Here is a 16,355-nt window from a genome sequence, read left to right as displayed (position 1 = left end):
GCCTTGCATCATCATGTTGGGTTTCTTACTGGATCCAGTAATTAGAATTTTGGGATTACTACCTGGTTTATTAGCGGATGACTGTGGAACTCAGTCATTGGCCTTGACTTTTTTTGCCGAGTTTTTTTGGATATCGGACTTTAGATATGGCTCGGGTAGAAAAGAAACACTTTGTTTTTGTTCCGAGTTGATACTTGGTTTGCGCATTTTTTTGTCCGATTCAATAGGAGCATTGATAGTCTGATTGTTGGCAAAATGATTATAACCGACTATTTGTTTTTTCAGAAGTAAAATAATTTCTTCTTGGTCATGTAGTCTTTTAGTCATCTGTTCGAAGAGTTTTTCTAATAGATTCACTTCGCGATCGACTTGTTGAAGTTTACTCGCGGCAAAGAGGCATTCCGATTTCGAACAACGCATGGATGATTTATTATCAAGTCTGAGGTTTAACTTGAGTTAATACCACTCGATAGGTTAACAAGGAGATTCTGTAAAATAATATTCTCAGAATAACTATCTGGTAAAACTCTAATTACTATGAGATCGATTATTTCGCTTTTCTCTAATTTATTAAGTCCAGCTGCTAGCACACCCGCTCGCTTGGCGACATGTTCACAACAATGTATCTGTAGAGTAGGAACGGTGAGTGTAGACCCACAGCATTTAGTCCACATGTGACCCATTGTACATCCTCCCGAGGTGTTGTCCTCCTAGGTCATCGTCTATCCAGTACTTTCCAGGAAGGTGGACAGGTCACTAGGCCTTTATATTGGTAGGTGTAGGCCAAGACTCGGCGAACACACTCTCTTTGGCAACCTTGGAAGGTGCAGCGACATTACTGTCGTTGCGCGGCTTCTTCAACCTTCTTGGGGTTCCCTCCGTGGAGGTGTACAAGTGAGAGAGCTTTCCTGCAGGAGCAGCCGGTTCCTTGCCTTTATTCAATGCGGAGCTCTTGGCGCCCGCCGCAGGAAGTGCATTTGCTGTTGGAGGTGGAGTGGGGGAAGAGGAGGGTGCACTTATAGTAGCTGCCACTCCTGCTTCCTTCGCTCTCTTTCTCCTTTTGGCCTCGGCACCGCACCCCTTTGTATTAAATCACGAGGTGATCTGCTATGTCCAGCCTCATTCCAAGTGATAGATTGGGGTAGACATTTCTGTTCATCCCCAGCCATCGCCTTAGATTGAGGTGAGCACTTCTGTCCAGCCTCGAGATTGGTTTCTGTTTTTGTTGTTTCTGTTTTTGTGTTTGTTTCATTTATGTGTGTTCCCACGAGGAGCAAAAAAATAGTTGGTTACCTCTGGCAGAGCCCCGCATTACCAGAGGTAGGCTGATTACAATGAGGTTTTGCCCAGTTCTCCAAGGGGTAACCGCATATCACCCTGCGGCCATTCAGCTGTCGGCACGATTCCTTACACCAGTAGGCTGGTTCACGGTGGCATGTTTTGCAAAGACTTTTGGGGAGTTTTAGTCCCCTCACCCTACTTATTTCTGCCACCGACCAGGAGCCCAGCGATCCCGTGTGTAAGGCCACATTGGCTTTCCGGACAGGACCTCCAGCCCCCTGGCCGTTCCCCTCCAGTGTGGTCATGTCGGGTCGTCTCGCTGGCCATTCCAGTGGCCCATGTCTTCCAATCCCCTAATTAGGAAAAAACATGTCCAAATGTTCCGTGACAATTCCAGTGTTTTTGTCTGGTCCTCATTGGCAAAGGTTTTACCGGTGAGAAAGTTATTGAAGTGCTTGAAAAATGGTAGTCGGTTAGCAAGAGGTCAGAGGAGTATGGTGGGTGACGCAGAACTTCGACGCTCATATCGTCTAATTTTTGAACGATGATTTGTGAAACGGATGAGCGTTGTCGTGGAGCAGGATAGGACCTCTTCTATTGACCAGTGCCAGTGTGGTCCGCGGCTGGACCACTATACCGTAACCATGTTATTTTTGGGTGAGTTTCCGCTTTTCTGAAGTGCCTGGGTGGCTCATTGTTGTCCAACCACTCTTCTGGACATCTTCTGTTGTGGTAGATAATCTGCTTTTCATCGCACGTGACAGACTTATGGTCAACCCATTCAGGGTAGAAAACTAAACCAAGTTCATGGGCCGTTGGGACTGCTGCTACGAAAAGAAATGCATCAACTCCTTTCATGTTCACAGACCATGTAATATTCAATATTTCTGATAATTTTCACATCACAAACGCGGTAAGAATGGTACAGATATTCAACTTGACTTTTCAGTTGTAGATTTTCTTCTTTGAATCGATTTATTTTGAAACTATGTTTTTATATCATTATTAAAGTTCCTTGACTGGTGTTGGAGGAGTTTTTAAAATGACTTCGATATGAAAATTGTTCTTTGATTTGATGTGATTCTGCCAGTTCTTTGCCGAGAAAGTTTGAAAATAAATCGAATCAAAGAAAAAAATTGTAATCTTTAGTTGATTTTTTCAGTTCTGGAAATGAAGGCAAATTTTAACCTCCGTAACATTGAGACATAAGTATCTCTGCAATTTTTTGCCATTTTATTTACAGACAAAATTATAAAACAAAATAAGTTTTTGATGAGTAGAAAAATATAATTTACGTAATAATTTATCGGGGAGGATCAGAAGTTTGCCATTCTACACCTGTTTGAAGTTATTCATTACTATTTTGATTTTTTTCAAAGTCTTGAAAGTTTAGAATTCCCATACCACCTAATATCTCACTAGTTTCTACTTTGCTCGCTCAAATAATGACCTGTGGCCTGAAACTGTTAGTTTTCATAGATACTTCTTTATTTATTTTTCAAAGGTGTCGTTTCAAACTCGTCGACTCAATAATTATTACTGAGGTTCTAACTCAGTTGTAAGGAGTTGGTTTCAGTCGCCTTTTGATGGTGTCGATTCAATTAACCAAATGCTAATTGATTCGCTCGTGTTTTCATTCGATTCATTTCTACCTACTGCGAATGAACAGAGTTTGAATTACCCATTTCTGCTATTAAGCACTCCTTTCAGGAAATTAATAAGATTTTGATTGAAGCCCCCGAAGACGTGGCAACGTCGCACATGCGTTCACCGACTTACCGGTGCGACGTTCCACAGTTTGTGCAAGTCGATGTTGGATGTTAGCGTGCTGTGCTAATTTTATTTCATTATTTTTCGAATGTTCGTTTGACGTCTGGTAGATTCGCGTTGACCGTACCGTTGTGTTTTGTTTCGTTTAATTTTTTTCTGTTTGTTTTCCGTAACAATTAGTGTTGAGTGTTACCACGTGATTCACCGGTTTGCAGTTTGAGTTTCTGCTTCCCGAAGACAAATAATTCGCGTCGCGAGGGCTGGGGCCTAACATTTTTTTTCACCCGGGACAAAAAAAAGTGAAATTATTGGGAACTTATTGAGCCAAGAGTGGGGGACCATGTTGGGCCTTCGTAAGCATGACGCTGCTAGTCGTAAGTTCTCTATTTTGGTAATTTGCAAATATTATTCGAAAACACTTAGAACAAGAACTTTCGGCAACTGTAAGCTTCCCTGGAAGCTGACAAAAAACTGGGAGAGAAGTGACCAGTTATTTCATTAACTAGGGAGTTTCTTTAACAAACGAAGAGATAAATTCCTGGAATATTTATCAACCTTTGTGTGGTGTATTTGATTCTTTTCTGAAGAATATTTCTCCCCATGCATAAAAAATTATAAAAATTTGAAAGCTAGACTAGCTTTATTGTGACTACATTATTATTTTTGAAAGGAACTTCATAATTTGATATAATCCAGAAATCCAGATTTTGAAACAAATTTTTTGAATTTATATTATCGTTTCCTTCTTCTGAGAATAACTTGACCTATCTTATCCTTCTTACATCAAACTCGACTGATCAAACGGCGTACAATCCCATAAATTGGAAAATTACACACATATTACTACGCCACCATAACTTTTTCTGCATTTAACGAAAAAAAGGAGCGACAAATCGGGTCAGCGAGTGGGCGACTCTATGCTGTCTCTTTTCCCAATATGTAGAGGAAAATATTGACTGAATAAATAGTATAACATGCAGATGATTTGATCTTTCAACATGACAGTGCTCATTCTCATTCTAGTTCGACCGAGAGGGTGGTTGATGAGTATACTTTTCGAGGCCCTCTCGATAACTTGGTAACCAAGGATAATGAGTTGTTTTTTGGGTAGTTGATCACGATGGTGTGATGGTTTGCATACCCAAAACTCGCCAGTTAATCAGATATTATTAGGGTGTTTCAAAAGTTTTGTCCGTTTTGATGGCATGTGTTTTAAAACTCCATATCTTAATACATATTGTTGCGAACCATACCCACCATACTCCCAGACCTTTCGCCAACCGACTACCATCTTTTCAAGTACTTCGCTCACTTTCTCACTGATATAACCTTCGCCAATCAGGACCAGACAAAAACGGGCTTCGTCGACTTTATCGAATCCTGAAGACACAATTTTCATGGTGACGGAATTAATCGACTTGTGTTACATTGACCAAAGAACACCGATTCAAATGGGGACTATTTCGAATAAAATCGCTGAAATGTCACAGTTTGGTTCAATTGAGACTGACCCTATGGCGAGAAGCGCTTACTGCGCAACCTCTGCTGCATATATATGCAGCAGAGGTTGCAATACGCATATATACAGACGGCTCAGGATGTGGAGTGTACTCCAGATCACTAAGCCTAAGGATTAAGTGGGGAATGGGAAAATACCAGCGATGGTATGAAAGATGACTTCCAAGGGACCGACTCAAACCTTATGTATCATCTAAGACAACGCTCGCAGAACAAGTAATCGCTTTCTGCCTTCATCTGCAGCTTTTACTGCAACTAGATGAAACCAGACTCCGAAACCAAAGCCAATCCAATGTTTACTTAATTGGTGTCTGATCAATGAACTTCTATCTGACTATCTATCAGTCCTGGTGCTTGACTAGCCATAGATATAATCTCTGCTGAACTTGTTGGTGTCAACTGTCCTTGAAAGACTAGCCCTGGGACAAACCTTATTACGAGTATGGAATCGGCAGAAAATTCGAATCTTATCTTATCCAAGATAAGCAAGGGTTCCTAGAGAAAGACAGAAGGCGATTTTTCGTTCGATAGTCGATGCCAAAGCTTTTTTGCCAAATACCGTCGGAGACACTCCTCATTTGTCGCAGATAAATGAATCCTGAGTTTTCTGACCATTACATAGATATTTTCATGCTTATTCATACTCAGGCTAGCTCCTCTGATGATACCTTGGTGGGTCGAAATAGTTATATCGTGTGTATGATCACAAATGTTTTCTTTTTGGCCTCTTGTTTTGGTTTTCTACAGTATATGATAAGTTCGTAGGCTAACACACAGATGACGCTACTAGTATTGAACCCATGTGATTTTCAGTTAATCTTAACCTCAAAAGTACACTTGTACAAATCTCACAGCTGTCGGACTGTTAGTTTGTGGGATATAACATTTTGAGTGGAGCAACTTTTGTTAGTTTTGAGAAAATGGATAAAAAGGACTTTTTTAAGGAAAAAAAAACCGTTTTCTGTGAGGACAGACCACAAGCAATAGAGAAAAATCCTTAAGGCTCTCTAAGAGCGGTGCCTGTGCGAAGGTAGCGATTCACGTTTGATTTGAATCGCTGGAGATTAAACTCATTTGGGAAAAAGTTCTCAGGAAGTTTATTCCACTTCCACTGTTTAAGTGTTCGGACTCTGCACCAGGAAAATCAACTATTGAGAAGTGGTTTGCTAAGGTGGACGTCCCAAAGAGGTTGTTACCGACGAAGACATCCGAATTTATGCATCGATTTGTGACAAGGGATGGAACATGGCCCCATTTTTTTAATACCAGAATCAAAACGATCGTCATCTGAGTGGACTGCACGTAGTGAACCGACTCCAAAGCGTGCACAGACGCAACAGTCGGCCGGCTAGGTTATGGTATCAGTATGTTGGGGTGCGCATGGGAAAGACAAAGCACCGTGTCACGAATCGATGAAAACGATGTCAAAATTGCATGAAATGGGCTTAGAATTGCTTTTCCATCCACCGTATTTTCCAGATCTGGCCCACAGCGACTTTTTACTGTCTTCAGCCTCTTTTGAGGCTAAAGACAAGTCGTACTATAAAAAAGGTATCTAAATTTTTTTTTTCTATGTCAACCTACGAAATTTCCAGCCGAACTTCAACAAATCAGCCTCAATGGATAATGTGGCTATCTAGTTCTAGGCACTGGTTTCATTGAGACTGTTATTCCCAGTGCTTGTGAACCAACTACAATATTAATTTTGGGATTATGTTATGCGAATTCTTCATTGTTATTGATTTTTTTATCGGTATTTTATCGGTCAGTGTAATCCACCTTTTCAATTGAATGTTCACCAATTCAACAAAGTGGAAAATTTACTAGGAAACTTCAGTTTTAGAATATTCAATAATGAAGGTGAGTTACAAAATTTCGTGTAAATACGATTTTGATGTTCGTTTTTTCTGGAACTTGTATGAATATTAGTAAAACGAGTGTATATAATATGGAAGATCTTCAATTCGAACATACTAGCTCTGAAACTAAATAGACGAAGGTCAAGTTGGTAAAAAGTACTTGTGAAAAAATCTTAGCTATCTAGAACTTAGGAATGCAAAAAATGTCTAAATTAGTGGCTTGCTCATTTGCCAAATTTGATAAATTATTCCTATATTCAGGTCAGTTTTCTGCGTTAATTAATTAACATTCTGGTAGAAGTACCAGTCATTGAGACTTTTATAACTTCGTTATAAAAATGGGAACGATTTAGAAATCAAGCATTAAAAAAACAGTGGTTATGAAAGATAGTTGTCTCAAGACCAAGCGGACTCATAAATTCACTAATTTTTATTCATATTTTTGTATGAGTTTTGCGATTATTCTCGCCTTCTTCAGAGCCTGGATATAAAGGCCGCCATACACTGCAATGTTGCCCGACAATTTTAACCGTGGCGAGTAAAATTGTCCTTGCAAAATTGTAGGGACGTAGCGTACATATATTGTCAGATCACAAAGACACTTCGCAGGTAGTTTGGACAGCGACACGATGAAACGTTCTAGCATATAATTCATGCCTTTCCGTTTTGGACAATGGAAGTCCTGAACATTTCTTCTTATACAGAAACATTGTCAAGCACCTTCAAACAATCTTAGTTTCAACGTTACCACATTGTTTAGCTTCGCTTTTTGTCTATAAAAACAATTTTGTCATTATACTTTTTGGAAATCACCTTATTTTCAGTTTAACCATTCCAAATGTGCAACAAGTACGTGTTGAAAATCTGAAAAAAGAAGTTAACACAGTTAACTTCTCCTGAGTGTAATTTTATAACATAAATGATAATATATTTTTTTATCTCCAACATGTTCAAACTGTGAAAACCCAAATAACTGTTCAATTTGTTGGTATTACAATTAACGAATGAATATTTGGTTTCTTTCCAAAAAAATGAACAATTCCTTACATAAACATAGAAAATACCCCATATATTTTTATTATCACCTGTTGTAAATGTTCCTGTTCTGCTAGTTCCTGATCACTTTCAATATTGGATTGGCTCTGACGCGGAATTTCTTGGTCCTCTAAAAACTGTAAATGTGTAAAAATACCACAAATGTGGCTCATATACTGCGTCACTTCCTACGCCGGATTTTTTCATATCTATTACTTTCTTCCTTTCTTTTCTTAGTGATCCTCTCATGGAATCTATTTTCTTTTCAACAGTCTCCTTCGTCGCATCAAGGTCTACCTGCTGTACTTTCGTCACCAATTCCTGGTACGCTTTGTTTTTCATCATTTTGTTGCTATATTCCACAGTTTACATTCCACAAACAAGGGTGACTTCTATATAACTCAATAAACTCTATTACAAAATCTTTGCTCCAAGTTCTTGTATCCATGTTTGAATTATTTTTGCAAGAAACACACCCTTTTTAACGAGTTTTCGCTGTCGATGAATGACGGTTAAGATTGCTATGCCCACACACACGTCGACTTGCATGAACCTGTTGACACGTACGTGTAAAATTATGGTGGCGACCGTAATTTCAAATTGCCGAATAAGATTGTCAAGTACTACGCCACACACTGCAATTTTGCACGCACAATTTTACTCGCCACGGTTAAAATTGTCGGGCAACATTGCAGTGTATGGCATCCTTAATAGACAGTGGTGATGTCAACCAAATACCAATAAAAAAACACAATAAAAAATAATTTATTTCCAACAGGAGTACACAGTTACAGGAAATGCTATTATTACAGAGTATATATGAAATAAATATGAATTAAATGGAATATAGAAATGTATAAAAGTCAATGCTAAAACAAAGTATACATAAAATATTCGTATACGTAGCATTTAAAACGAGGAATGAAAAACTGAGTATATAACACAAAAAGTTACAAATCATGCAATGTAGCAGTGGTACTATTATTATAAGTGATTGTGGATACATGATACCAAGGCGTTCAGAGAGTTCAAATAAATATTGCAGTGTTCACATATTTTATTGAAGCTACTGCACATAAAATTCAATGTTGATCGTAGCATAACATTTGTGCGTGATGCTTCGCGATAGAATTTCAGGCTGTGTCGACCTTCACTTCTTGGTATTAAGAAATTGATCTCGGTAAAAGAACCGTTCTGTCAATATTGTTGTTTAGTAATTTATGCAGGAATATTTTACCAAGGATGACTCTCCTATTTTCCAAAGATGTCATATCAAATCGTGTCAACAAAATGTTATGATCGATGCCTCTCGTGGGGTATTGTCCATGAACTTTTAGACATAAGTATTTCAGGAACTTCCTTTGCACATTTTCAACTTATGTTTTTTGGTATAGTCGTAAACTGGATTCCATAACACAGAGCCATACTCTAACTTAGATCTGGCATACGCAAAATATAGCAATTTTAAGTTGGCAATACTTTTGAAGTTTTTGCCATTTCTGTAAATGAATCCAAGCATCCTATTTGCATCAGCAATCATATTCCTTATAGGTGTTGTAAATGTTAATTTACTGTCGTATGTTATACCAAGATCTTTATCTCACGTACGAGGTTCATTGTAGTATTGTTGATTTAATAATCGTACATTATAGTTCGCTTTTCTGTTGTAAATGGATACGTTCAGTTGTAGACGATTATTATTACACTAAAGTTTGATTACATCTAATTCATATTGTACACGTTGGCAGTAGTTGGCATCGATTTTATAATATAGTTTCAGGTCGTCAGCAAATAAAAAATAAAAGAGGTCCAAAATTAAAACCTTGTGGTACCCCAGATGTAACTACGTACTGAGCCGATTTGAAAGATTCATATTCGACAAATTGTTTTCTGTTAACTAGATCAATTAGATCAATCACAACCTATTCAAAACAAAAAAACACTTATATCGTAGATGCACAAGTTTCAAATCTGTTGTAATTGTAGCAGTTTCATACGTTTCAGTTTGTTAAACCGATCTGTATAAATTCCACAACATAATCTGCTGCAAGTACAATTTCTCAAGAATTTTATCAGATATCTGAACATCATACAGTTGACATCATTACTTTCCGTTTCAGTTAAGTCCTGAAGAAGGCGGGAATCGATGGAACGTTGGCATTAAAAATTGTGATTACAGAATGGTGTATTGTTGAGTCAATATCCCATTTTCCATTTTCATCTGAGGACTGGTAAAAAGATTCATTGTTATTGAAATTTATCATGACACAACGATTTTATATTCCCTGATAGTTTCTCGTTATCGATTTAGTGATATGACCCAATTGTCTCGGTTTTCCAGACTCTCAGACACAACGAAAAGCAGTAACATAGGATGACTTACTACACATTTACTCCTGCTTTCAGTCAGTTTTCATTGAGATGAGTCATTCCTGTATAGATTTCCTAGGTCGTTATAATTTGGAAGAAACCAGTGGAGTGGACAGAATTGGAATTTCCTAAATGACATTTTTTGGCTTCGTGTATCACCCTTTGACTATACAGGGTGTAACATAAGTGCGTTAAAATATTCAAGGAACGTATAACTGAGACAATTTCAAGAAAAATAGTCTTTATAAACTTGTGTCCTGAAATGCTTCGTTTCCGAGATACAGGGTGTTGAAATAGATTTTTTTTTCGTTTTTTTTAAAATAACTTTGGCAAAAAATAAGTGCACGAAATTTGGTACCCGGGTTTTTTTCGTGGAAGATCATAATTTCGTATTAAACCGAAAACGAATTTCGTTAACGGTCTCAGTTTCGGCCGAAACCGAAACTTCCTTGCGAGGATTATGTTTTGAGGAAAAAATAAAGAAAACGTTATTATAATAAGTCAGTCTTTATTTTTTATCTTTGAATCACAATGTTATGCACTCTTCGACATTTTTACTTATTGATAATCAACATAAAAACCCTTATTCAAGAAAAAATATTAATTGCACCTTGAAAATACTTAAAATGGGTGGGGTGTTCATTTGAGTAGGTGTAGATTCTTCTTTTGAATATTATTGATGGGTTTTCATAAAAATATTGAACATAAAATAACAAATATCACAATAGTCACGACATGATTAGGCACGTGGAAGCGGCAGGAACTCCCGAATGCAGTTTCGGTTTCGGTCGTAGTTTCGGAAGATTTGGCGCCGAAACCGAAACCCGTTTTTTGCCGAAACTCAACCGAAACCGAACTTTCGGTCGACTTTTCAGCTCATGTAGTACAAAATCTAATTCAAATTTAAGATAAGAAAGAGAGGGGGGAAGATAGATTACTGAATAGAGCTAGATTTTTATTCAGGTCGATGTCAGTATTACAAAGTTAATACAAATACATATTGAGTAACCGATGTAGATGTAGAATATTCTATTTCTAGCAGTCTGAGGTCAACTAAGCTAACCTTGTGTTGTGCCCCTCAAGCTGCTAAATTTTATCTGAACATAAAAGATGTAGGTATATACCAATGTACTTATGCTATCTAATTAAAAAGGTAACTTAGTTTTAGAAAACAGTTTGAATAGAGACATAACATATGTAGGTAGATTATACACTGATGGAGGTTTCTGATTCAGTCGTTCTCAAAGATATTTTTCAGTTGATTATAATGGTTTTTAATGAATAGTTTTATTTCTTTTTTCAGTTTTTTATGGCTATTGATATTTTTTATATATGTAAGTAGCTGCTTGTATAGGTTAAGACCATGGTAAGTGACGAATTTCTGGTTGTGAGTCAATCTGCAACGTGGTATATTTATAGCTTGCCATCATTTGTGTATTCTGCGTGAGATAAATTATATTAACGGGTTAACTCATTGTCCATAGTAAGTATTCATAGGCATATATTTTCCTTGTGTTAAATAGGCCAGTTTCTTTATATAAGGACTCGGTTGAATATCTTCGAGTTTTTCCAAACATTATTTTAATTAGTGTTCTGAATTATATCTGAATTGTGTAAAGAAGTCTTGTATAATCCCCCCAAACAATGATACAATAGCGTATGATTGACTCAGCCTAGGCGTTATAAACCAGCAACATAACGTCTCTTCTAAGAATATTTCGGAGTTGATAAAATTTATAAATAATCTTTCGAAGTTTTTTCACCGTATATTTTACATGATCGTTCCAGAGTAGTGATTGATCAGTCATGATACCCAAGTACTTAGTTGATTCTATTTTATTTTTTATTTCTGGGCAAGAGCAATTAGAATTCTCAGAGCAAGTTGATTTGTGAATAGGAAGTATAGGTATTGTTTGTTTTGGTTGATCTTTTTTTGTAGAGGAGAAAGTTATGAATTTTGTTTTGTCTAGATTGAGGCTCAGTAGGTTAGTACTTAGCCAAGAGTGGATTTGTTTTATGCCAATTCTTGCTTTTTCTTATACTTCGTTTCATGTTTCCCCTACGAATACTGCAGCCGTATGACCAGCGTAAGACGTTAAATTTCCTTCAAAATTTTCAATGTTGAAAATAATATTATGAGGCCCATGACAGTTCCCTGTGGTATACCCTTGGTAACAGGCAGTGGATTGCTATAAGAATCATTTATTTTCACTCTCTGTATTCTGTTTGATAAATAATCTTTGAATAAACTTAATGCAATGCCTCTTACTCCCACGTCCTCCAATCTCTGAAAGACTATGTTATGTTCGACGGTATGAAACGCCTGTGCCATGTCTGAAAATACAGCTCAAATTTTTTCTGATCCTGAAAGCAGTTAATACCTTATTTGTTAGTTTAAAAACAGCTTCTTCTGTTGATAAGTATTGTCAAACATGCGCCAAACTGACTGTTATAAGGAAACAAGTATAGGTGAGGCACCAGTCAATCTAATAATAACACTGATGATTTTCAAACAAGACTCAACCTCTAACGGAAGCAATAAACTCTTTGGAGGGTTCGAAATAGATGAACATTTCAACCTAGCAGACCCTATTATAATATTCATGCAGTCATTGTTCACTGTGGTTCTGGCGTTGAATTTGGTCATTATTACGCCTTGGTCAAAGACAACGGACTGGTTTAAGTTTGACGATAGTCGTGTCACGAAGTGTTTTGGCGATGCATTGAATTTATTGGAGCCTCTGGAGACACCCTACATTTTGTTTTATAAGAGAGAGGACGTTGTTAGATCAAGATCTTCAGATGATGTGGTGCTGCAGGTTTTTCCGGGTTTTCCTGCAGCTGAAAAAGCAAATGCGCCACTGGAATCAATGAAGTCGCCCCGGAGCGCCAATTAATTTTTATTGTTGTTTTTATTTTATTTTTATCGTTGTTTCAATAAAATGTTCAAAGTTTTCCCTGAATCCATACTGGGAGATGAAAATGATTTTGTTGTTGTCAAGAAAGTTCACCAATCTGTTTTTTAAGCATTTTTCGAATATTTTTGCGAAATTGTTTATAACTGTTATGGGTCTATAGTTGTTTGTCTCCAAGTTTATGATTTGGGATTGTGATGGATTCTTTAAAGGTAGATAGTCGGGATTTTTCCAGACAGAAAAATTGAGTTCAGAATAAAGCTTAATGGTTTAATGAGGTGAATGTGGTATTTTTTAATGAAGGATACCGTAATTATGTCAGGACCAGGAGAAGTCTTACTTTTTAATCCAGATATTATCAGTACGATTCCATTTTCTGATATCGGGTGGAGGAATAGCGAATTTCTCATATAACTGTTGTTTTCTATAGAAGGAGATGTTGGTTTATCTATTCTGTTTGACATGATTTCACCAATACTTATGAAATAGTAATTGAACTCGTTCGCTACTTCTTCATCCGTTTGTTTGCTGCCTTGTTCATTGATAAAGTGGAAATTTTGAGTACTTTTATGATGCGAGGTATCATTCGTTACTCCTTTTATCTCGTTCCAAATTTTTCTAAAGTTTTTACCTGATTCATTTATTTTAGTTTTGTAATAGTCATTTTTGACAATTCTCATTAAGTTACCTAGAAAGTTTCTATGGTATAGAATAGATATAGTATAAAATAGATATAGTATAGAATGGAAAAAAAGCTCAACCTTTGACCTCCCAGCCATTCCAGTAGGGCAATCCGAGGTGGAAGGTTTAGCCTATAAAAATCTCGACACTAAGAATTGCGATAAAACCTTTTCCTATTAAACCAACTGGCCATGGCCTTGGGTCTCCATCTTTAGTTCACATGATCTGAGATTGGCGAAGTTCAAGTTCATAGATAAACTAAAGTCTTGAATGTTTATATTCAATAATAAACAAACTTCAAGTGTATTTTTTTATAATCAATGCTAGATGGTGTACTCGTTGACAAATCTTGAATAAGCTTTCTGCAAATAGGTAGGTACATTCATTATTCTACATTCGATAAACAGTATCCTACATAAAAATTTAAAAATACATATATCAATCGAGTTTAATGTTTTAAGTTTAGAAAGTTTCAATTCTCTTTGCTTCGTAATGAATTCCTACCACGTAGTAACGGCTACATGCTACATCCATCAATTTATAGAGATCATGTTTTCCATTCCATATTTTTCTATAACGAAGTTTCCAACACTGTACATATTTGTCGAATGTCAAGTTACGTTTGTATCAGTGTATTTGTTTTAATGAGTATGTCTTCGTATTTTTTATTTCTCACTTCATGACCACCATGGATTGTGGAATCTTAAGATGTATATAGCCTGATTTCAATTGCGCCATTTGTTTTGACATGTCTACAAACCTTGTGTTTCTCAAGACGAATAAAGATATTATTTTTATTTAGTATATTCTTCAATGTTCAATAAAGTATGATTCTATTTCCAGGTCCAGATGAATTCTCTATTACTTAATATTGAAGTTAAAGAAAATGTTAAATGAAAGGAGAAGTCACCTATTATGGAAATCCATTATTATTATTATTATGTTGACAAATCTTGGCTAGCCCTTTCACTTCCACGAATCTATTTTCTATTCATATGGGATGCCAACTGGCTCGATTTAATAGAAAGAAGTTTTCAATTCGTTATTCCAGTTTCAAAATTGGCAATTTCGTTGATGCAGTAAACGATTATTTTGAACTGAACCTATCGAAATGTTGGCCCGCTTCCAAATTTTGAGTTAAGTATTGTCACATTCATCCATTTCCTGTCAATTCCATTATGTGATAATCCATTCTTTAATTTGACGTAATTGAACATTAGACCTCGTCAACTCGAACTAACAAACAGACCTTTTCATTGCTCTAAAGAGCATTTAACCTCCGATCTTGAACTCGGTCCATATTGAACTTAATTTGGTGAAGTGGTCTTTCTCTTTCATATGACTGGACCACAATCTAAGGAATCAATAATTGGGTGCATCTGTAGAAAATATGTCTCTCATATATCGAACTCGAAATTACACTTGACTTCTCAAATTTATTAAATTGATATTTGTTTACTGATGGATTCTTTCGAGAGGATTTAGTCTATAAAGTAGGAGGGCTAGTGATATTTTCGTTGATTGTTTTAGTTAAGTTAATTCGAGGCAGTCGTTTTCGGGTCGCTGACAAGAACTTGGCCTTTCGCAGAACACAACTTGACGACTCAATAGGCTTAAACAGCTGTCTACCGGTGGCTGGTCTACCCTGGGAAGCTGTCACTGTCAACTAAGGAAACACTTCTATAATATTGAGTTAGTGGACATACCTCTATGCAGGATGTGTGAACAGGAAGATAAAACTGTCAGGCATGTCCTATGCCAGTGTCTGGAGTTATCGCCAATAAGAGAGTGTGTGTTCGGCGAGTCTTGGCCTACACCTGCCGATATAAAGGAGATATATCCAAGTGACCTTTCCACCTTCTTAGAAAGGACAGGATGGACGATGACCTAGGAGGCCAACTCTTCGGGAGGATATACAATGGGTCACATGTGGCCTTTGTGATGTGGGCCTACACCCACCCTCGCTACTATACAGATACAGATACAGACAATCAAATTTGATAACGCTCACTTCAGAATATCTGTCCAATATTTATAAAAGTTGATACAATTGTCGTTTCAACTATTTAATATAGATAAATTTATCACGATAAGATTATCTTGGCGCAACGTAGTTAGCCATTACGCGTCGTATCCACTGTAAGACGACGGAAGGGTCTAAGCAATGAAGCGCCATCGCCAGTCGCGTGAAGTCAGACGTCCTTGACGGTTGTGTAAGTTTTGCGAAGTTTCTTTATAGGTGAAATAATTCGATTTTCGAAGCTATTCATTACTCAGTGCAGTTGACATATTTTTTTAGTTACTGTGTTTTCAAAGTTAAAATAAGAATTACTAGCTGTTGCCCGCGGCTTCTCCCGTGTAGAAATTGGTTCGTCACATTAGTTTCGTGACAGATCATTTTAAATAGTTACAGTATTTTTTTATTAACAAAAAATTTCAGGTTTCCAACTTCAAAACTGACTAAATTCAATGCAATCTTCGAACCCCTATTTTCCCTCTTGGGGTAGGAATTCCTGATCCTTTTTTATGGTTATTTACGCTATACAAAGAACCCACCTGCAAATATCAAGATTCTAGGTTCATTATCTTCAGCTGTACGTTAATATAAGAGTGCCAATAAATTAGTACCCTCTTAGATAATACTAGCTGTTCTCCGCTGTTTTGCACGCGTTACCGTGGGAACCTACCCTATGTGTTACTCCAGCTTATGATCTATCTATAACCGACTGACATTCGAATTCGCTGAGCTGTAAAGGTGTAGAAAAGTGATAAACGTAAATACATGCATTACATTCATCCACCCTCACAAACTTTACGCATTTAGTAGGGGTAGTATTAGTAGGATTACCAATATATTTCATTCTAATCCCTTCATTTTGTTTTAATTATGCTATTCAAAATTGTATAAGTGGGTACCTATCGATTG

The 16,355-nt window shown here is 36.9% G+C and overlaps 1 protein-coding gene across 1 annotated transcript in view; it reads left to right on the top strand.

The window, feature by feature from the left end:
* Positions 1-3,062: 3,062 nt before the first annotated feature.
* The window catches only part of LOC111502769 (growth factor receptor-bound protein 14), a 339,060-nt gene continuing 325,767 nt past the window's right edge, over positions 3,063-16,355 (top strand). Inside the window, exon 1 of the mRNA XM_074174853.1 lies at positions 3,063-3,425. Within this exon, the coding sequence (XP_074030954.1) occupies positions 3,392-3,425 (34 nt within the window). The 5' untranslated portion in view covers positions 3,063-3,391. The remainder of the gene's footprint in view (positions 3,426-16,355) is intronic.

The sequence above is a fragment of the Leptinotarsa decemlineata genome, unplaced genomic scaffold, assembly GCF_025532065.1.
Source record: "Leptinotarsa decemlineata unplaced genomic scaffold, Ldec_3_MD MMD2_tig00000882_RagTag_RagTag, whole genome shotgun sequence".
Lineage (NCBI taxonomy): Eukaryota > Metazoa > Arthropoda > Insecta > Coleoptera > Chrysomelidae > Leptinotarsa > Leptinotarsa decemlineata.
Note: the sequence above shows the minus strand (reverse complement) of the source record. Positions and strands in the feature narration are given on the sequence as shown.